Genomic DNA, 20,091 nt, shown 5'->3' with positions numbered 1-20,091 from the left:
GGGGACACTGGAGTGGGGAGAGCTTGATCAGCCATCTTCAAGGCTGTGCCACTCTAGCCCCTACCTAAGGCATCATGCTGCTGGCTGCAGCCATGGGAAATAAATAGCTGGAGGAGCCTTCATCCATCCCTAGAAATCTGCTTCCATCCCTCCCTGGAATCCAGCCCCTTGTCCCTTCCTCACTGTCAGCAGGGAGCAAGCTACTCCATACAATAAAGGGGAAGGAGTGAGACAGAGGTTTAGCCCATGAGCTGCTGTTGGACAGCAAAGCCACAGCCAGTGGTGCCCACAGGTGGGCATCTGGCATGGATGCAGTGGCAGAAGGGGCTTTGGGCATTGTCACACTTGCCCAGGTGGCCTGGGGACAGGGTGCAGGCTGTCACCTCCCAGAGGGTGTTGCTTTGCTGATGCACCCCGTTCCGTGACTTCTCCCTGCCTTTCTGAGCAGAGGAAACCACCACTGAGAGACAGTTTCCTCCCAGCCTCTCTCTAAATAGCGGCGTGGCTGCCGCCATCGCCCATGAGAACCCACCAGCGCCCCTCTGGGAGAGGATCCAAGCAGAGAGGATTCCCATGGGGCTGGCACAGTGCCTGGCAGCTGCCTTCCTCTTCCTCCTCCTCTTCCTGGGTGAGTGCCCTGCCCAGTGGCTGGAGCTTTCTTGGAAGTGTTGTGGGGAAAGCAGGGCCTGGGGGGCTCAGCCAGTGCTGCTCTGGCTCAGTTGCCATGGGAAGAGGTGCCATCAGCACGTGCTCCTTTTGCTTTGTGTTTTCACTCCAAAATGAGAGCCCAAACCCTAAGAGGGTTTCAGTGAGGGGACACACACGTCCCTGTTGAGTGGCTGATTGCAGTGTGTGGAGGGTGTTACCTCACTCCCTCTTCCATTGGGAGGGAATTTCTGAAGGTTTCCTAGGCAGCCCTGTCACCAGCTCTCTTCCCTGGCCACCACAGTTGTTTTTATGACTCAAGACCCATGTCCTGTGGGCACTCTGCTTGGTGTGCATGCTGAGCTCCAGAGTGAATGTCACTGCTGAGTGCTATATGGAAGGGGAGGGTCTGTGGGTGGCAATCCCCAGACCCTGTGCAAGCAGAAATGGAGGGAGCTCTTGATGCTTCCTTGTGCCCCCTGCCTTCAGAGGAGAGTTCTTTCTGACCCCCTCTCCTGTGCTCTCCTCCATTTCTGCCTATGGAGCATCTCTGCAGCATCCAGCCTGCTGCTGACCTCCACTGTCCCGCGTGCCTCAGCTTCTGTGTTGCATCTCCTCCTCTGACAGTGACCAGCTCTGCACCCCTGCTCCCTGTCCCCCATGCTCCCTGTCCCCCACACTTTGTGCAGGACCCGAGAGCTTGGCCCTCTTCATTTTAACACACCACAAGCTTCCTCCAGTGCTCTCAGCCTGATTGCTGCTTCCCCTGCAGTGCTGCCTGAGACAGGCTCTTCAGGCAAGAACGGGCTTGGCAGCCCTCTGGCCATGATGCTCTGGCCTCTGTTGTGTGACCCCCCAGTGTAAGAGAGAGAAGAGACAGGAAACAAGTGTGACACGAGACAAGAAATTTCAGGGCTCTGTTGTAACAGGGCTTGTTCCTGTAACTGCCCCCCCTGCAAACACCGTGTGTGCTGACAGGTCTGACCAGTGCCCAGCGGCAAGTGACAGTGCAGGAGGGCCCCCTGTACCGCACGGAGGGCTCCCACGTCACCCTGTGGTGCAAGGTGAGCGGCTACCAGGGCCCGGCGGAGCAGAACTTCCAGTGGTCCATCTACCTGCCCTCGGCCCCCGAGCGGGAGGTGCAGATCGTCAGCACCGTGGACCCCTCGTTCCCCTACGCCATCTACACGCAGCGCGTGCGCGGCCGCGGCATCTTCGTGGAGCGGCTGCAGGGGGACGCCGTGCTGCTGCACATCACCGAGCTGCAGGAGCGCGACGCCGGCCAGTACGAGTGCCACACGCCCAACACCGACGAGAGGTACTTCGGCACCTACAGCGCCAAGACCAACCTCACAGGTGGGCCCAGAGTGAGAGCCCTGCTCCCGCTGGGACAGGTCACTGCTGTCCCCACAGGGACATCTCATCTGTCAGAGGGACAGTGGGGAAAGGGGTGATGAGTGGGGCTGAGGTCGGTATGTCAAGATATCCATCACCTTGCGTGTTCTCTGGTTTGAGGAACGTTTGAAGGAGCTGGGGCTGTTTAGCCTGGAGAAGAGGAGGCTTAGAGGTGACCTTATTGCTCTCTACAGCTTCCTGAAGGGAGGTTGTAGACAGGTCAGTTCTCGGGGCTTTAGCTGGTCAGAGTGACCCTGAGATGCATTAGAAAGTCTCTTTTCCCAACCCGGCAGTTGAAGAAGTCAGAACTCTTCAGTTCTCGGTCTCAAGGTTGTTTTTTGTTTCTTATCTATAAAATTCTTTCTCCTGGCCTGCCAAGATCTGCTCAGAGACAGAGGCACTCTGCCTGCCCCCAGGGCAGTGTTATCTTTTTATACTAAAAACAACGTGTACGATATTTACAATTACTTTCCAATACCTATCCCCTATGTTAGACAGTGAGCTTCTATTCTAAACCAATCTAAAAGTGCCAACATCACAGCAGAACATGGAGGCCAAGAAGAAGGAGAAAGGCTGGACACGCCCAGATCCCTCCATCTTGCCCCCTGAACCCCCATTCTAAAAACCCCAAAAAAATCTATTTTTCCACCCTGTGACAAACTAATTATTATTCTACTTATACTTTTGTGGCTTGTAGATCTTCATATAAGGTTGGTAATTTGCTCCATGAGTCATAATCAAAGACACAGGCGTCTTGGGCTCTGTACCAGGGTGTCTGAGCCCCCTGGCAGGGATCCTGGCAATCCAGGACAGCCAGAGGGATGTCCTGAATTCCGACAGTCGGTCTCTCCCACCGGGCAGCAACTGAGAGAACCAGAGGACACAGTCTCAAGCTGCGTCAGGGAAGGTATAGGTTGGGTATTAGGAAAAAAATTTTCACTGAAAGAATAATAAAGTACCGGAATGCTCTCCCCAGGGAGGTGGTAGAATCACCATCTCTGGATGTGTTTAAAAAAAGACTGGATATGGCTCTTGGTGCTATAGTCTAGTTGAGGTGTTAGGGCATAGGTTGGACTCAATGATCTTAGAGGTCTCTTCCGACCTCATTATTCTGTGATTCTGTGGTTATTGCCTCCCAGCCAGAGCAAGGGGAGGAAAAGGAAGCCTCTGCTCTCCCATGGCCTGACTTCAGCTCCTGACACAGACACAGCGTGTTGCAGCTGAGTGCTTGGGAAGGCAGGAGTTCCCAGGCTCTGTGGGTATGGGAATTGACCCAAGTAGGATACTCACAGGTGGAGGGAGGTAGCAGCTCCTGCAGACCACTGGGGAGGGAAAGCAATGGGGTGGAGATACAGAGGGAAAGGCCCAGCTGTGAGCCCACTGAGTCTACACGGTGGTATGGTGCTTCCAGTTGGTGTTCAGCCCTGTTTTCTCCTTTATCTTGGTGTTGCACCAGTCTGCATTTGGGACAATGAGGGGATGGGTTCTAATCTCCTTGGGGTTGCCTAATTAAGAGGGCACTGTAAAGAGTGAAGAGGGCACTGTAAAGAGATTGACTGTTTCTTTCTTGTTTGCTGAAGTTTTAGTCCCTTCACACCTCAACACAAGGTGATGGAAGCCTTGTCAGTCAGCTACAGATTCTTCTCCTGTGCTGTCAGCTCCCTTAGGCCCTGGTTGCAGATTCTTGGGAGTTGTCCTATGCAGGGACAGGAGCTGGACTCAGTGACTCTCATGGGTCCCTTTCAACTCAGGATATTCTGTGATTCTGTGTTTCTCCCCATGCTCAGTGATTCCAGACACACTCTCGGCTTCCATGGCACCCCAGGCCCTCACTCACATGGAAGGGGATGTGGTGGAGCTGACCTGTGAGGTGTCCAAGGCCACTGCCCAGCACACCCATCTCTCAGTTGGCTGGTACCTTCTTCAGGGAGCAGGAGAGCAGCCTGCCAAGGAGATCCTCACCCTCTCCAAGGACTTCATCCTGAAGCCAGGGCCCTCTTATGAGCAGAGGTTTCTGGAGGGGAATGTGCAGCTGAACAAGGTTGGGAACACCACGTACAAGCTCATCATCAGGGGAGTGAAGCCATCTGACCAGGGGCAGCTGTACTGTGAGGCAGCCGAGTGGATTGAGGATCCTGACAAGACATGGAAGGACATCTCCCGCAACCAAACTCAGAGGACTTGGCTGGCAGTTTTGAGCCGGGGTAAGACCTTTTACAAACTAACTCACCTGTTGGCTCCAGCTCCCCTGTGCATTCCAGGCTCTACAGCAGCAGATTTCAGTGCCCCTTCACCTGCCCGTGCCGCAGCCCAGGGACACACTGGTGGGTCTGGCTGGGCACCAAGGAGCTGGGCTGGGCTGAGCTCAGGGCCATGGCAGCCCTGGCTCAGGAGCTGCTCAGACACAGTGGGTTGGGCTGGGCTGAGCTCAGGGCCATGGCAGCCCTGGCTCAGGAGCTGCTCAGACACAGTGGGTTGGGCTGGGCTGAGCTCAGGGCCATGGCAGCCCTGGCTCAGGAGCTGCTCAGACACAGTGGGTCGGGCTGGGCTGAGCTCAGGGCCATGGCAGCCCTGGCTCAGGAGCTGCTCAGACACAGTGGGTCGGGCTGGGCTGAGCTCAGGGCCATGGCAGCCCTGGCTCAGGAGCTGCTCAGACACAGTGGGTCGGGCTGGGCTGAGCTCAGGGCCATGGCAGCCCTGGCTCAGGAGCTGCTGGTGTTTTGGCTCCTCATGCAGCTGAATCCCCGATGCCAGCAGCAAGGCCACAGCCTCACAGACCCGTGTGAGGTGTTAGCAGAGGGCACAGCGTGTGCCCACAGCAGCCTGGATGGATCCTTGGCAGTCCTAACTCCAGAGTGTGGAAAACAGGGTTGTTACACTGCCTCGAGGCTCTTGTGGCCTTAAAAAAGTCAGCTGCTTGTCACTGTGCCTCAGCAGAGGCATGGAGGGACCCAGGGATGGGCTGTGTGTGCTGCACAGCTCTTGTTGGGGGTGGCTTGTCTGTCCCTGCTGCCTCAGCCTCTGCTGGCTGTGCTCCCTCACCCTGCTCTTCCCCCAGATGTGTGTGAGTAGCCATGCCCAGGGGAAGGGAGAATCTCTCTCTCTCTCTATCACCAGTAAGCTTTAGCTCAAAGCTGCCAAGACAAGGCTGTGGCTAGTTGGTGCCCTTTAACACAGGGTGCAGTAAAATGGGAGCAAGTCTCCCACTGAAGCCCTGCCTGTGGAGGTGGTGTACCCTGTCCCCACTGCTCAGGGCGGGTGGAGGAGGCCTCAGAGCAGAGCTGGGGCAGTGAGGGGAACTGATGTCCTGTGGGAGGGCAGTGAGTCAGAGCAGGAAACCAAAGAACAGACGGGTGAGAACTCAGCACTCTGAATGTGCCTCAGGGGAGCAAGGTATCAGGAGGAGGGGGAGGGAAGTGTGCTCTCTTGTCACTTTGTCTCCTGAAACCTGAGTGGGTAAGCTTTATTCCCCTCATTGTGCACTGTTTGCAGCAAAGGTTTCCAAGCCTGCTGCTGCCTGGGGAGCAATGGCAGTCAGTGCACTTCTGTGCATCCTCTTGTTGAGGAGGGCTTGTCATGACTGGTAGTGCATCAGGCATCAGTGCCATGGGATTTTTTAGAAACCCTGTCAGAGTTTGATGTTTGTCCTGTGGTAAGTGTTAAAGGGTGGTGAGAGGACCTCATGGTGGCAGAGTTGGTGCTCCTGGTATTGCCATGGTGGGACAGCAGTGGGTGTGCAAGCCCTCCATCAAATTTGCAGGGCTGCTTTCCTCCTCCAGCACCCAGTGGGGGAACCCAGGGCTGAGCACCCCGTCACTCTGAGAGCCATCAGCCACTCTGACCATGGCTAGCTGCTCCAGGGGCTTCTATAAACTCTGCAGCAAATGTTTAGGAATGCCAAACATATCTGCAGCAGCTGGGATTCCTGTTCCCAAACTGTTTATGAACCAGTGTTTAAATTCACAGGGTGCTGTGCTTTAGGTAAATTATTTGAGCCCTTCCAGTTGTGGTTTGGGAGCTGCTCTGTTTTCTTTCCAAACTACAGCACGTAACCTTTCCCGTGTTTTGAGACTCATGGGGCACCACAGTGACCCAGGGACACAGTGGTGTGAGCCAGGGAACGGGGGCTCAGTCCTTCCTCCAGGTTTTTGGCCAAGCCAGTGCTTTGTGGGGTCATGGCTCAGGGTTTTGGGGTACCCAGTGGGTCTCCTGCTTGCAGCCACTGTCCAGCCAGGTTGGTGCCAGGAGTGCCTGGGGAGGAAGGTGAATGCCCAGTGAGGAAGGTGAATGCTACAATAGGACCCAGAGATGGGGTCCCTACCTCAGACACAGCTGACTGACTGCCCAAGAGGGTCTGCCAAGGGGAAGATGACTTCAGGTTCCCCCTGTCACTGCCTTCTTTGCTCAGCACCTACTGCTAATTGGTATGGGGAGCAGGATCCACCTTCTCTTTTTTCCTTCCTGCCTCCCCATGATGTGATAAGTCTTGAAATTTCTGCTTTCTGTAGGAACTTAACCCAAGTCCTCTCCAGCTTGGAGAGCATCTCTTGCCCACAATCCACAGTAGACACTGGGGGTTTCAGCATGCAGGAAGAGACACAGTGGATTCAGACAAGCCACTTGAAAGCCAGCCCTTCATACACCTTTTTCTATCACAAGCAGCATAGTTAAAACCACCACTGTGATAAAAGCCCTTTGTGCCCCTTTCTGGCTTACAGGATAGGTGTTCCATGAGGTAAAACAGCTCCAGGAGGTGAGGCAGAGCAGCACCTGCAAAAGCTGATGCCTCTGAGTTAGGGCAGCCCTCAGTTTGGACGTCTGAGCTGAGCAGGGGGAGGCTGTGGCCAAAGGCTGTCCCAGTGAGTGCTCTGTTGGGTTTATCTGCTCTAAAGGGGGGAGCTCAGCTCCCCAGGGCTCTGGCTCTTCCTCCACCTGCAACTGCTGCTTAGTGCCCAGAGCTGGCAACCCTCTCCCCAGGGTCCAAGTTTTCCATCCTGATCACTTTTCTTATGAAAAAAAACCCCACATTTTAACAGAGAATTCCCTCCTGCTGCCCTCTGCAAGGCCACTGGCACTGCCAGGCAGGAGGGAAGCATGGGCAGGGCCACCCACCACCCTCCTTGTTTTTTGGTTGCCCACAGGCACAGACCTCTCCGTGGACCTCACTGCCGCTGAACCCTCCCTTTCTGAAGGGGACAGCTTGCAGCTCAGTTGTGTGGTGGAAGCCCCAAAGAGCAGCAACTTCAAAGTGGTCTGGCTCCTCAACAACAAGGAAGTGGCCAGGGTTGACCCCCATGGGGTGTTGACCTGGGAGGAAGAATACCAGGAGAGAGCCAGGCTGGGGCAGCTCCGAGCATTCAAGCCAAGCAACACAGTTTATGTCCTCACCATCTCTGAGGTGGGGCTGGAGGACAAGGGTACCTACCAGTGCTCTGTGTCAGAAATGAAGACTCCTGGGGACTTGCAGAGCATCCAGACTGTTGTGTCATCAGGCATCCAAGTCGACGTGAAGCCAGTAGGTTAGTAAAGCCTAACAGCTGCTCTGCTGGGTGAAGTCTGCAGGATCCTTGACTGGGAAATGCTTTAGGTCTGGCCTCATCTTGACAGGGCAGCAAGAGTGTAAATATGCCATAGTTTTTGATAGATAATGGGAAAAGCATTTGCTTTAGCACATATTAGCATGACAGACACATTAGCTGTCAACAAAGTGTAAACCTTTAGTCCAATCTCTTCACAGTAAGTTTTGGGGCAAATAGGTAGAATTCTGAGGAGTCTGGGTCCTCTTGTATCTTTGGTACTGAAAACTGTGAGCAACATCTGCTGCTACTCCTGAAAATCACAGGAAAACCCAGCAGAACAGGCATGTCTGGGGAGGGGGATCATTGCCATTTCCATCAGGGTACTCTCACTGTTTTGGATGGATGATTTGTGAGAAACCACTCTAAGGAAAGTGTGTAGGAGGCTCTTGGTTTCCTTGTCATAGCTAGATAATGGTTATTCTGATGTAGCAGGAGCTGCCTGCTGGGACTCTGTTTCTTAACTCATTCTTTATGTATCTGTGTCCCAAGACATAAAACAGAAAGAAAAAAAAAAAAAAACCAAAAAAAAGAAAAACAAACAAACAAAACAAAAACAAAACCAAAAAACTGCAACCACAATGCTTTCTCCAAATTTATATGAAAAGGCTGGTTGAAAATTTCAGGCAATTCTCCAATATCAGTGAAGGGGTATTGGGGACAGCTAAAGGTGATACAGAGACTCTATCATCAGAAGGCATGCAAAAACACTTTTTTATTAGAAATGTACAGTTCTTATAGAAACAATGGTGGACTTAAGACCTGATTGGCCTTTAGGAATCTTCTCTCACCCTATTGGTGAACTATGAATAGCACATTCTGGAGAACCATATCTATAAACAATGGTTACAGAAAGAGAGATAATAATTGTTTGAATTATTTCCCCTAAGTTTCTCACAGCTTCTACACAGCCTCCCAGGATTTTCCTGGGAGAAGCAAGTCTCTCTCTGTTCAGAGGATATGTAATTACTACACCTCAACTCCTTTTCCAAAATCAAGATTTGTCTGGTCTTCCATGTAACGCTAGAGTATCTCTGGCTTTTCCTAAGGAGCACAGCATCCCAACGTGGTCACTGTCATTTGCAGAGATCCACCTGCGCCTGTCTGTGTCCACCAGCACCCCACGGGTGACAGCAGGAGACGCCCTGGTCCTGCACTGTGAGGTGCAGGGAGCCACCGGCCCCGTGTCCCTGCGCTGGTGGCACCTGCCACCGCAGCAGCCGGGGCACAGGGAGCTGGTGGCCGCCATGGAGCAGGATGGTGCCCTGAACCTGGGCAGCGCCTACCGGCATGGAGGGGCTCGGGGGAGCCTCAGGCTGCAGAAAGAGAGCTCTGGCACCTTCACCCTGGTGATCCCCAGCACGCTGGATGAGGATGATGGCGGGCAGTACCGGTGTGAAGCCACGCAGTGGTCCCGAGGCCGGAACTGGACAGGCAAGGGGGAGGCAGCAGTGATGGTCAGCTCCATAGGTGAGTTCAGCTGTCCCTGTTTCTGGGTGGGAGAAGTGGGTGGATCTCAGGTTCTCTGCTGGTCAGAGTGACTCTGAGTCAACTAAGGAGTCAGGATTCTTCTATTCTCATTCTCAAGGCTGTTTATTATTTCTTCTCTCTAACATTCTTTCTCCAACCCACCAAGGTTTGTCTGGCAGGTTGGATTGAGGCACACTGGCTGCCCTCAGAGGTGGTGTTATCTTCGTATACTAAAAACTACGTGTGCGTTATTTACAATAACTTCCCAATACCTATCACCTATGTTAGACAGTGAGTTTCTACCTTAAACCAATCCAAAAGTGCCACCATCACCCTGTAGATGGAGTCTAAAAAGAAGAAGGAAGGAGGACAGGGTACATCCAAATTCCTCCATCTTGGGACCTCGAACCCCCATTCTAAAACCCAAAAAAATCTATTTTTCACCCTGTGACAAACTATTATTCTACTTAAACTCTCTTTGGTAATTGTTTTTCCATGGGTCAAAATCAAAGGCACGGGGGTCTTGGGCTCTGTGCCAAGGTCTCTGAGCGCCCAGGCAGGGGTTTGAGTCCTCCAGGGCAGTCAGAGGAATTTCCTGGGTTCCAACAGGTGGACACATCAGTGGGACATGGGCCTGCTTGCTCTGAGCTCTGCTGCTGCAGGGTGACCTAGGGCTGACCACTTGGCCCTGCAGTGCTTCAATTTCCCCATTTCTACCAAGATGCCAGAGTCCTCCATGGTGTGTTTTGGGAGAGACCTGCGGGAGACAACGGCTAAAATGCTCAGGGACCTGAGGGGCAGTATCTTGCCCAGCAGGCCTGTCTCCTTAAGCTGGAATACAAAATATCTGTTCTAGCAGCATAATTACTCGCAGTAATTAAGTTCCACAAAGCTACTTGCTGAATTGTCTGGTGGCATTTATCAGAGATACCCCCTGGTGCTGGCCTCTGATTGCTTCTCCTGCCCTCTGAGTGCAGAGCTGCTCATCTCCATGGTGTGCAGTGACCATGGCCTTCCTTCTTGGGAAGGGAAGGGTGGTGGTGGGGTGGCACAGGGCAGGACTTGGGTCCCCATGCCAAGGGCAGGATTTGTGTCCCCAAGCCAAGGGCTCTCTCCTCCCGAGCAGGTCTGGGTCTGCAGGCCACACTGAGAAGCCGAATTGCTACGGTCAGTTACGGGCAGAGTTTTGAGCTCTTCTGCCAGGTGGGTGCCAGCTACGCCCTGGAGGAGGTGCCGGTGTCTGTGCGGTGGCGCTTCCAGCCCAACCCGCCCACGAGTCCCTTACAGGAGCTGGTCCAGGTCCTTCCCAATGGCACCGTGCTCTGGGGGGCAGCACAGCCACGCTTCCAGGGGAAAGCCCAGCTGGCGAAGACTGACACCTCCTTCAGGCTGCACATCCACAGCGCCTTGCCTGCCAACGAGGGGACGTACCAGTGCGAGGTGGAGGTCTGGAGGAGGAACGTCCTGCCCCTGGGGCGGCCGGCAGCCAGCACCAGCTCCAATGCCGTGGGAATAAAAGTGGTGCTGCCAGGTAAGCAGACCCTTCAGCAGAGGTCTCTCCTGCAACTTTAAATCCATTAAATGTCACCAGGGGCAACCAGGGCCCCTGATGTCTGGGGCGTCCCCAGGGCCGCAGGAGATGGTGCTGCCTGTTCTGGTGCTTCCTCGGCACCTGACAAAACCTTGGAGGCAAATTTGGTGCGGGCAAGTGGCAGTATCTCTTTGTTTGCAGATTACACCAAGCATATAGGGATCAGCCTTGCCACTAGGATTTTGAGCCTGGTTTCTGGGAAGAAGCAGAGCCCCCCAAGAAGCCCGGCTGAATGTTTGGGGTGCAAGGTACACCCCATAGTGTGGGTTTCTGGGAGGCAGTGGAGAGAGACCAGCCCCTGAAGCTGATGCTGGGGTATGCCTGTGTTCCCTGACCAGAATATTGAAGGCATGCTGAGAAAGCACCAGGCCTCTCTGCCGGGCTGGGAGCCAGCACTGAGCCTCAGGGTGCCGGGACTCCGTGGGGAGGCATCTCCTGCCAGGCACAGCTGGGCTGCACAGCCAGGGCCCTGCCCAGGCTTCCCTTTTATGGCCACCCCTGCAGGCCGGGGCTGCGCTGCCATCCCTCCTGCCAGCATCCCACTGGGAGCCTCATCCTCTTATGGAAGAGAGATGTTGCAAGCAGACAGACCCCAGCCCCCAAGGCAGCACCACGGAGCCAGCGTGCCCTGCTCACAGCTGGGGCTGCTGCAGGAACTGCAGGGTTTGTCCTGGCCAAAGCCTCTGAGTGAGCCTCTGCAGGCAGGTGTGAGAACATGGGCTGGTTTGGTTTTTTGCCCTCATGTCTGTTCTGCCAGCAAAGGAGAGCTCTTGCTCTTTTTTTTTTTTTCCTTGCATTAAGTGCTCCTTCCTCTAAAATCCTTGGATTTTCGGAATCACAGCCCAGTGAACTGAAATTATGCATTTTTCATGTATTTTAACTGATGGGTTTGCTGTGGCATAGGCTAATACATTCCCTACCCTGTCTGGGCTCTTTTCTCTGGTGCTCTCTCCTGTTCCACTGTTACTGATTCCTCACCCCTGTGGAGCTGACTGCTGGGATGCTCTGGAGCTAGAACCAGCTGGGGCAGGGTGGCACTGAGGCAAAGGGGTGACAATAATCAGCGTCTTTGGGCACACATCTCTAGTGTAAGTGGCAATGAGCAGGTGTAATTGCAGAGCATCTACACAGAGGAGATGGCAGCAGCATGAGACTACAACATTTGGCTCCAAATGTGTTGCAGCTGCTGCTGGAGACTGTGACTCCATAAAGAATGGTGGGAACTGGGAGAGGGTGATGCACAGTGGGAGGTTCCTGCTGCCTCTACTGCCACCTCTCTTGGAAAGGCAGCACGAGCCAGTGGAGGATATTTGGGAAGGTTGGGAAGTGTGGGGAGGAAGCTGGCTCAGGCAGCAATAGGGTTGAGGGGAAGCGGCAGAAAATGAAGCTGCAAATAATGAAAATCACCAGCCTGCTTCTCCTCATATAAAACCTTGTAGCTGGAGCCTGCAGAGATACTGGAGTGCTTGACTTTTTGCTTCAGCACTTTGTTTACTACTTGATGTCAGTTGGTGCTTTAGGAGTTTACATGTTGCTGTGGTCCAGAGACCATCTTCAGCTAGGAAGGACATCCATGAAAGATTATAGCAGACAGGGAAGGAGGACAGATCTTTTCAATTTTCAACATCTAAGGTGGGATCTCATAATCAGTGCTCCATGATCCTCTCAGTGCAGCTGAGTGGGCTTTTTCGTTTTTCTCCAGTGGAGCTGGAGTGGGCATTTTCACCTTGTGTCCCCCAGGCCAGCAGCCCACGTGGGCTGTGTTCCTCTGCCTGCTCCACTGCTCCTGGGCCAGGAGCAAGCCAAGAGTCAGCAGGCAAGGTTCACAGGGAGATGGGTGCTGAGGTGCTCAGCTTGGTTAATTAAATTGAAAATGAAAGGGAGAACAGCATCATGGCTTTTATGTGAGAAAGGAAGAGGCGGCAGCTCCTCTGCCCTTTTGGTAAATGATCTTTAGCAGCAGAGAGAGAGGAGACCTGGAGTTAAAACAAAGGGGCTTTGCAGCAAACGCTCTGCTTCCTCTTGAGGTAATCTCTGAGAGCGTAACAGCAATTTTCCTCATCAAAATCAAGCACGCAAGGCTTGGTTCCTGTGCCTCCTCTCTGAGATCTCGTAGCTTTTCCTTCTCTGGAGCATTCTCTGCCCATGAGTGGGTGCAAGGCTAGGCCATACTCAAGCAAGACCCTGCCTGCCCCTTTGTTCTCTGGCACTTCACTGACTGGCTGAGGGGTATCCTTGGTGCTGAGCAGATGAAGTTCAGAATTAAGTGTCTTATTTTTTCCAGTGCGGTCAGTTCACCTGTCACAGAAACACAGGATGGTGGAGATTGGCAGGGACTTTTGGAGGTGACCTGGTCCAACTCCCTGTGCAAGCAGGGCCCCCTAGAGCAGGCTGCCCAGAACCCTCTCTAGATGGCTTTTGGGTATCTTCAGCATCCCCCTCTGAACATTTGTGCTTCCAGAGAGCCAGCTCTGGGATAAGTGTGCTTTTAAATACTCAAGTGTAAGACATCAACTGGCATCTAGTTCCCAGGTGTGCTCAAGTCAGTGTGGTTTTCGTGGTGGATCTGATAAATTTGCACAGTGTCCTAATTAGGATGACTGCTGTCCCCTCTCTTCTGCTTTTTGCCCACGCCTGTTTCTTCAGAGCAGCAAATGCACACTGTGAAATGCAGGACAGCACTGTGATCCCTTGGGAACATCCACCTCCCATTAATCCCAGTGAGTGTTGCTGTGGAAATCCTCATCACTGAATCGAGACAATAAGCAGATACTGGGACTTGTGCAAGTGCCTCTCTGGAGGAGACTGCCAACCTTTTGGTGAAAATGTGTTTGTCTGCAGAGAGAAGGAAGAGTAATGGGGTGCAAAGAGAAAAGAATAAGCAGGGAGGTTTTGTTGGCAGATTTCACAGAAGCAGAGGCTCTACAGGGATGTAAAGAGATATCAGTTGGGATATTTTGCTTTGACCAGTCTCAAGAGAGGTAGTGAAGGGCTCTGAAGTGGATTGCTTGAGTTTTGAGAAGAAATGCTTGAAGGAAGGGGAAATGTGAAAGCTTTTTCCTGCAGTGTCCTCCTTCCCCCTCAGCCCCTGTGGGAGAAGCCACAGCTCCCTCTTGTCCCAAAGCCCTCTCCACCACCTGCTGCCATCACATCCCTTGGGATTGGGAGGGGAGTGCCCTGCTGAACCTGTGGACAAGGGCAGGGGTCTGAGACATTCTGAGGGACCATCTCAGTGTGAACTCTGCTGCCTGTCCCCAGACCAGCGCCCAGGGACTGAGCCTTAAGGGAGCTCAGTTGTCCCCAGCCTCTGTGGCAGAGGGTGTCCTGCTGCTCAGCTCATAGGCAAGGAAAGTGCTAAGAATGGAAACTCAGCCTACAGTCCCTTAAAACCCTGATGGTGTCTCCTGGTGAGTAATTTCTCCCTACCCAAGGGTGGATACCTGTGTGTATTCCTTCCCCTGACTGCTGAGCATGGAGGGGAAATGCAGGTGGCTGGAGGACCTTTAAAGATATGGATTTGCAGCCTTTTCATTGCTGGAGGAGAGGTTCCAGCAACAGGTGATGTGCTGTGGGAAGAGGTTCCCTCAGAGCAGCACAGACACATCAGGATCAGGATTTCCCTCTGCCCAAGGCAGCACCATCCCTCTGCTCTCCTCAAGTGCACAGCACTGAACAATCACTGGGTGTGATCACAGGGGTGTGCAGGACTCTGTTGTGTGGTTTTGGGTTAATAACCACAGCAAACACCTGACATGGCAACTGTTAGTGAAACCCACAGAGGCTCTGTAGTCACTCTGTGATAAAAGACACTTGTTCACAGTCTCCAAAGCTGTGGGCTGCTTTTGTCACATATGTGTGAGCCTGCTGATGGGAGCAGTGGTAGACAGACACATTGGCTTCAGACAGAGGCTTTGCCTCCCAGCTCCAACACAATGGCTGCCTCCATCCCCCATTCCTGCTCCGTGGTCTCCAAGGCACCTCCTCTGCTGCTCTCCTGCCCACTAACACCCAGCTGTGATTCCCTGCTATTGTGTGTACACACAAGGGTGTGTGGATTTGCTCTTTCCCTCCTCCCTCCACCCTCTGCTCCAGCATCCCCTAATGAGCCTTTGTCCTCTGTGTGCCCTTTTCCTTACTCCTCTTCCAGCGTGTTTCTCTCAGCCTTATTCCCCTCCTTGTCAGTATCCTGTACTGGCAGCTGCATCTGGCATGACTGTTTTGTTTCTCCATTTTAGGGAGCAAGCTTCAGGTTGATACGAAAGACAGCTCTGTGGAGATTGCCAGCAGTAACGTAGCCATTCAGTGCAGGATTGTGTTTGCCCAGGAAAATTCACAGTTTGCTGTTACCTGGTACCTCCTGCCTCCTCCAGCAGACACAAAACCCCTGCAAATCCTCAGGGCCAACTACACCAGCGTACTGGAGTACGGGTCTGAATTCAGCTCTCCTGCACTGAAGTCACGATTCCTGAGCCAGAGGGTGTCCAGCAGCCTATTCCAGCTGCAGATTCTCTCTGCAAACGTGGGGGATGAGGGCAGCTACTACTGTGTGGTGGAGGAATGGCTCTGGCTGGTGGATGGCTGGTACAAGCTCGGAGAGAGAACATCGGGAAGGACCACGCTGAAGTTCAAACTCTCAGGTGAGCAGGTGTTATCCCTTGTGTAGTGCTGCTGGAGGAGGTTGGGTCAACTTATGACAGGCCCCTGCCAGGCCTTTCCTAAGCTGGCAGGGCTTAGGAAAAGCAGCAGCTCTTGTGTTGGATCAGAGGCTTAGGGATGCAGGAGTTGTCAGTGCCTCTCAAAGGGAAATAGGGAATTAGGAAGATTTACCACATCCTCCCAAGCCAACCGAGCTGCTATTTTTATTACTGGCAGATGTAGTGGAATGCTTCATAACAAAGTGAATTTTGGCCTTTCTCTTTTCCCTCCAACACCTGGTGCACTTGGGTGGTTGTGCAATGCTGTGAATAGAGAAGCTGCCCTTACCTGGTGCTGCTGAGCATCCTGAAGGAAAACACCAGGTTTTCCTTACCCTGCAGCACATTGCTGCTAAGGAACAAGACGGGAGGTTCAGCTGCTCTCACCTTAATCACTGCACCTCCGGGGTGCATGGTGGATCTCTCTGGCTCAGTTCTTCCCTCAATCAGCCTCTCTCCAGCCCTAAATAAAGTGGATCAGAGAATACCAGCTTCCTAAATAGCTTTTGGTCCAAAAGATGCCTTTATCACTTATTTGGAGGGGGTAGGAAGTACTACTGCACAGGGGGCAGAGATGATGGGCAAGGTGGGGGACACAACACCCCAGGGAGAATGAGTCACAGCAGCAAGGGGCCTGTGGGAGGCCATTCCAATCCCTCACACTTTGCTCCAGAAGGTTCCTGTCAGCCTGTGGGTGCAGGCAGAAGTGTTTTTACAGCTGTACAACACCGCAACATCTCTTTCTGCTCTCCCTCTTCCCCCACAGAGCTCAAGCTGCAGATGGAGAAAACCAACGGCAGCATCTCCGCGCGGGAGGGCGAGGAGGCCACGCTGCCCTGCCGGCTGCAGAGCGCCCTCCCGCCCCGCTCACAGCTCTCAGCCACCTGGTTCCAGGCGAAGGGCAGCGGCCGTGACAGTGCCCTGCTGTCCCTGCAGCGCGATGGCACCGTGCAGTACCCCGAGGGGCGCCTGGCAGCGAGGCTGTTCCTGCGCCGCGCCTCCGCCCGCGACTTCAGCCTGACGCTGAGCGGCGTGGAGAGGGGAGATGCTGGGGCATATTACTGCCAGCTGCAGGAATGGCAGCAGCAGGGCGAGGGGAAGGACTGGGCTCTGCAGGCCTTGGCACGCTCAGGGCACACCCAGCTCATCACCATCCCGCCAGGTAACGCTGCTGGGTGCCAGGGGCTGATCACCTCCTCTCCCCAGAGCCGTGCTGGGACCAGGACCTAAGTGTTTTGGGGGGAAAATTCTTGGTGTGACTTCTCTGGGAAGTCTGTCTAGACTGAGGTCTCTCTAAACTTCACTTTGGGGTGAGTGGGGGCACCTGCTGGGTGCAAAGGTGGTGTCACAGACATCTTTTATGAAAAATCCTTTCCTTAGGATTTTTTTCTCCTGAGAAGCTGAGAGGCCTCAGGAACAAAATGTAAACATTGATTATCTGCTGCTGTGGAATGCAACAGGTGGAACTGTGATTGGTCTCATGTGTGGTTGTTTCTAATTAATGGCCAATCACAGTCCAGCTGTCTCGGTCAGTCACAAGCCTTTGTTATCATTCCTTTTCTATTCTTAGCTAGCCTTCTGATGAAATCCTTTCTTCTATTTTTTTAGTAGTTTTAATATAAGATATATATCGCAAGGTAGGACTGGATTCTGCATGCAGAAGTTTAAGTAAATAAAAGCACAGGTTTCGGTCAGGTGCACGCAGGGTTTTTGGGAAGGTAATAGGCAGGAGTTGTTGCTGCTTTGGGAAAATAGGAGGCTCAGATCACCCGCATGGAGGAAAAAATCTAAACTGTGAAATCAATCATGAGGCACCCAGCTGAGAGGATCTTGCTCTTGTGCTTGCCTTCAGCTCTGGAGCTGCCATGCCTGAAGCCAGCCTGGGTGCCTACACGAGTTCTGGCTTCTGCAGCAATTCCCAGAACTGAGCAGCATGGAGAGAGTGACCCTGCAGAGCCCTTCCCTCTGCCTGCTGCTCCCACAGCCAGAAACAGGCCTGCTCTCATGACTTTGCACCTACAGCAGAGCTAATCTGGATTTAATTGCACAGAGAGGGACTGACAGCACTTCATCCCCCCTGCTGTCGTGTTGCTGCTGGTATCCATCACAGCTCTCTAGCACGCAAGATTTCTCCTTCATCAGCTCCCTCTATCTCTTGTTACCCATTACTGGTGGAAAAAGCATTGCTAAAATTGCTCAGTAACTGGTAGTAAATTCTCCTCCAATTTTTGAATAAGTGTTTTTGCCAAGTGGTTTTCATGGTTTTCACAAAAGGCAAAATCTTAGCTGGGTGTTTTTTCTTTCTCTCTCTCTTTTTAATTTTTTTTTTTTTTTGGGTGGCCATGTGTGTGCATGTGTGTTCCTCCAGTGATGCAGGTATCTTTGAAGTACCCAGGAGCCTCCACCTCTGCTGGGGAGCTGTTCTGCAGGAGCTGCCAGGGATGAGGATGGTGCTCACAGCTGCCTGCAGCTCGCTGGGGATGAAATACGATAGCAGATCAGGAGTAACAAGGAGGGGCAGATGTCTGGGGGGGACAGGCACCTCCTGATTTGGTGTTCTTTGCTTTCCTCTTATCCCATCTTGCTCAGTGGTGCAGCCTCTGACAGACTTCTACCTCATCCCACGGTCACTGATGTCAGGCAGGGTGTGTTGCTTTTCCTCACTGAGCCCAGTCTGGAATGAGTTAGCAGAAGAACTTGGCTGTTTCTGTTGGGATGTTTCAGATGAACAAGCCAGGGCCTTATCTGACCTCCCCAGACAAGAAATTGAGGCAAATTACCTGGTTTCTCTCTCCCTTCTCCTCAGGTAGCCTGTATGAATTCTTAAAAATTTGTAGCTGTTGAAGATTGAGGGAAAAGTGTTAAGAAAATAGCACTTAGGAGTGAGAAACTCAAACTAGCTTGGGGCCTCACTTTTTCTTTCTTTTTTCCTTCAGAATCAACTGTTTTGTCTAGGATCTGCTCATCCCCACCACTGCTGAACTTCATCTTATACTTACCACTGGTTCTGATCCTTCTGCTGGCCCTTGCTGTCTTCTGCTGGTACTGCAAATTCAGGAAAAGCAAGAAGAGCAACATCACTGGATGGATGATGGAACTGGAAGGGAATGAAGAGGCCAAGAAAACTTAGCTGGTCTGTGGAGGCAGGTGTAACTTGGAGGAGCAGAGCTGGACAGCTGGGGAGGACTGAGTACTTGCAGAGGGGCTTTTTATTGTTTTGTAGTAGCTCTTGCAATAAATCCTTGAAATTGTGTGTTTGCTTTTGGTGGAATGAGGCAGCTTTGGAATTATTAAGCAAATAGGGTTTTCATAACAAGTGTTTCTGTCTTTGAGGTTAGGTACTCACCCATTTCCTGCTCTGTTTGTTGTGGTACATTTGGAGGCCCTTGCAATATGCATCTCCCACAGTGGATGGAAGTGGTGTTATTCCTCTGCAGGAATAAGGGGAAAAACAGCTCTTTCTGTGCTGTGACACAAAAGTACCATATTTCTACTAATTTTAGGTGTCTTGACAAAATCTATGTGGTATCCAGGCTAACAGGTATCCTGTTCTACCAGTGGTAGAACAGGAAGTGGAATATTGGTGTCCCATTTCAGTCATCACCCTTGCCTTTGCCCACTCTTTGCTGGGGAAGATCTTGGACACTGCTCTTTTCACATCCTGAGAGTGCCTGCGTCCAAAGAGCATCACCTCTCCAAAATTACATGTGTCTTCATCCCAAAACCTGTCACAGGAACATGAGGACTGAGCAAGGCTGGCTGGGCATGAAGAAAGTCCAGAGCAGAGGAATCACAGCCATCCACAAAAAAACAAATCCTGTTGACCTAGTAAAGGACTGGCATGGAGTCTTGGATCCCAGAAGGAAGATGTAGACATCAAACCATCTCAGACATGAGCCTACAAAGTTCCAGCTCCTTCCTTTGCTTCTGCTGTAGAAGACAGCATCCAGCCTCTGGCACCTGGGCTATCTGTGGGTCAGGAAGTTGCACAGCTGGGGTCTGGTATTAGACACATCCAGGTTGTCCCATATAATAAAAAAAGCCATGTGTGTGCTTGTGGGGCAGCTCCTCTATACCCTGTTATCCAGCTTGGGCTCACCTTTTCAAGGCTGAGGAGCTCTGCTACCTGAAAAATATCTGGTATTGGGAATGGTCCCAGGGAGCTGTAAGGTCAGGTATCAGGGCAATACTCTGAGCACTGTCCTCAGACCAAAGTAGCTTTAGAGAAACCACAGCAGACACAGACCTGCTTCCTGTGACCACAGAGGGATTTGGAGACACCACAGCCCCTCTAGATGACCTGTTCTTTCACTTTCTTTGCAATTAGGAAAGCTGCCTGACTTTATCCTGAAGAACTGGCAGGTGCTTCAGTCCTTTGAAGATGCAGTTTTTGCACACATCTGCTCCTGTTTCCCTGTTCAGCCACCTCTGTCAGTGCTGGCTGCTTCCAGCTCGCTCAGTCTTTCCCTGCAGGATGTTTTCTGGACCCCGTGCAGCTTTTCCCTTTGCTGCCCTGACCCCAGCTGCCTCTCCCACAGCGTGAGTGCTCAGAGCTGCATGTGGGGCTCTCTGCAGAGGTTTCCCCCCTGCCTTGTGGGTTATGTCCTGTTTACACATCCCAGTAGGATGTTTGATTTCCTCTTTGCGTGTGACGGCGCGGCGCTGTTTGCACTTGGCTCGTGACCATCAGGCTCCTGTCCTGCAGATTTGCTGTCTAGCA

At 52.6% G+C, this 20,091-nt stretch overlaps 1 protein-coding gene across 1 annotated transcript; it reads left to right on the top strand.

Moving 5' to 3' along the window:
* The first annotated feature begins 359 nt into the window (after window positions 1-359).
* On the top strand, window positions 360-18,624 carry CD101 (CD101 molecule). Its single transcript, XM_071433746.1, has 9 exons — window positions 360-628; window positions 1,624-2,001; window positions 3,828-4,244; window positions 7,182-7,559; window positions 8,703-9,086; window positions 10,213-10,617; window positions 14,913-15,314; window positions 16,138-16,533; window positions 18,308-18,624. The coding sequence occupies exons 1-9, from the start codon at window positions 574-576 to the stop codon at window positions 18,499-18,501; spliced, it is 3,009 nt and encodes a 1,002-aa protein (XP_071289847.1). The 5' UTR covers window positions 360-573; the 3' UTR covers window positions 18,502-18,624.
* The last annotated feature ends 1,467 nt before the right edge of the window (window positions 18,625-20,091 follow it).

Source organism: Agelaius tricolor, unplaced genomic scaffold (genome assembly GCF_023055355.1).
Source record: "Agelaius tricolor isolate 1412-34295 unplaced genomic scaffold, bAgeTri1.0.p SCAF_9, whole genome shotgun sequence".
In the NCBI taxonomy this organism is placed as follows: Eukaryota; Metazoa; Chordata; class Aves; order Passeriformes; family Icteridae; genus Agelaius; species Agelaius tricolor.
This window is presented reverse-complemented; position numbering and strand designations above follow the sequence as displayed.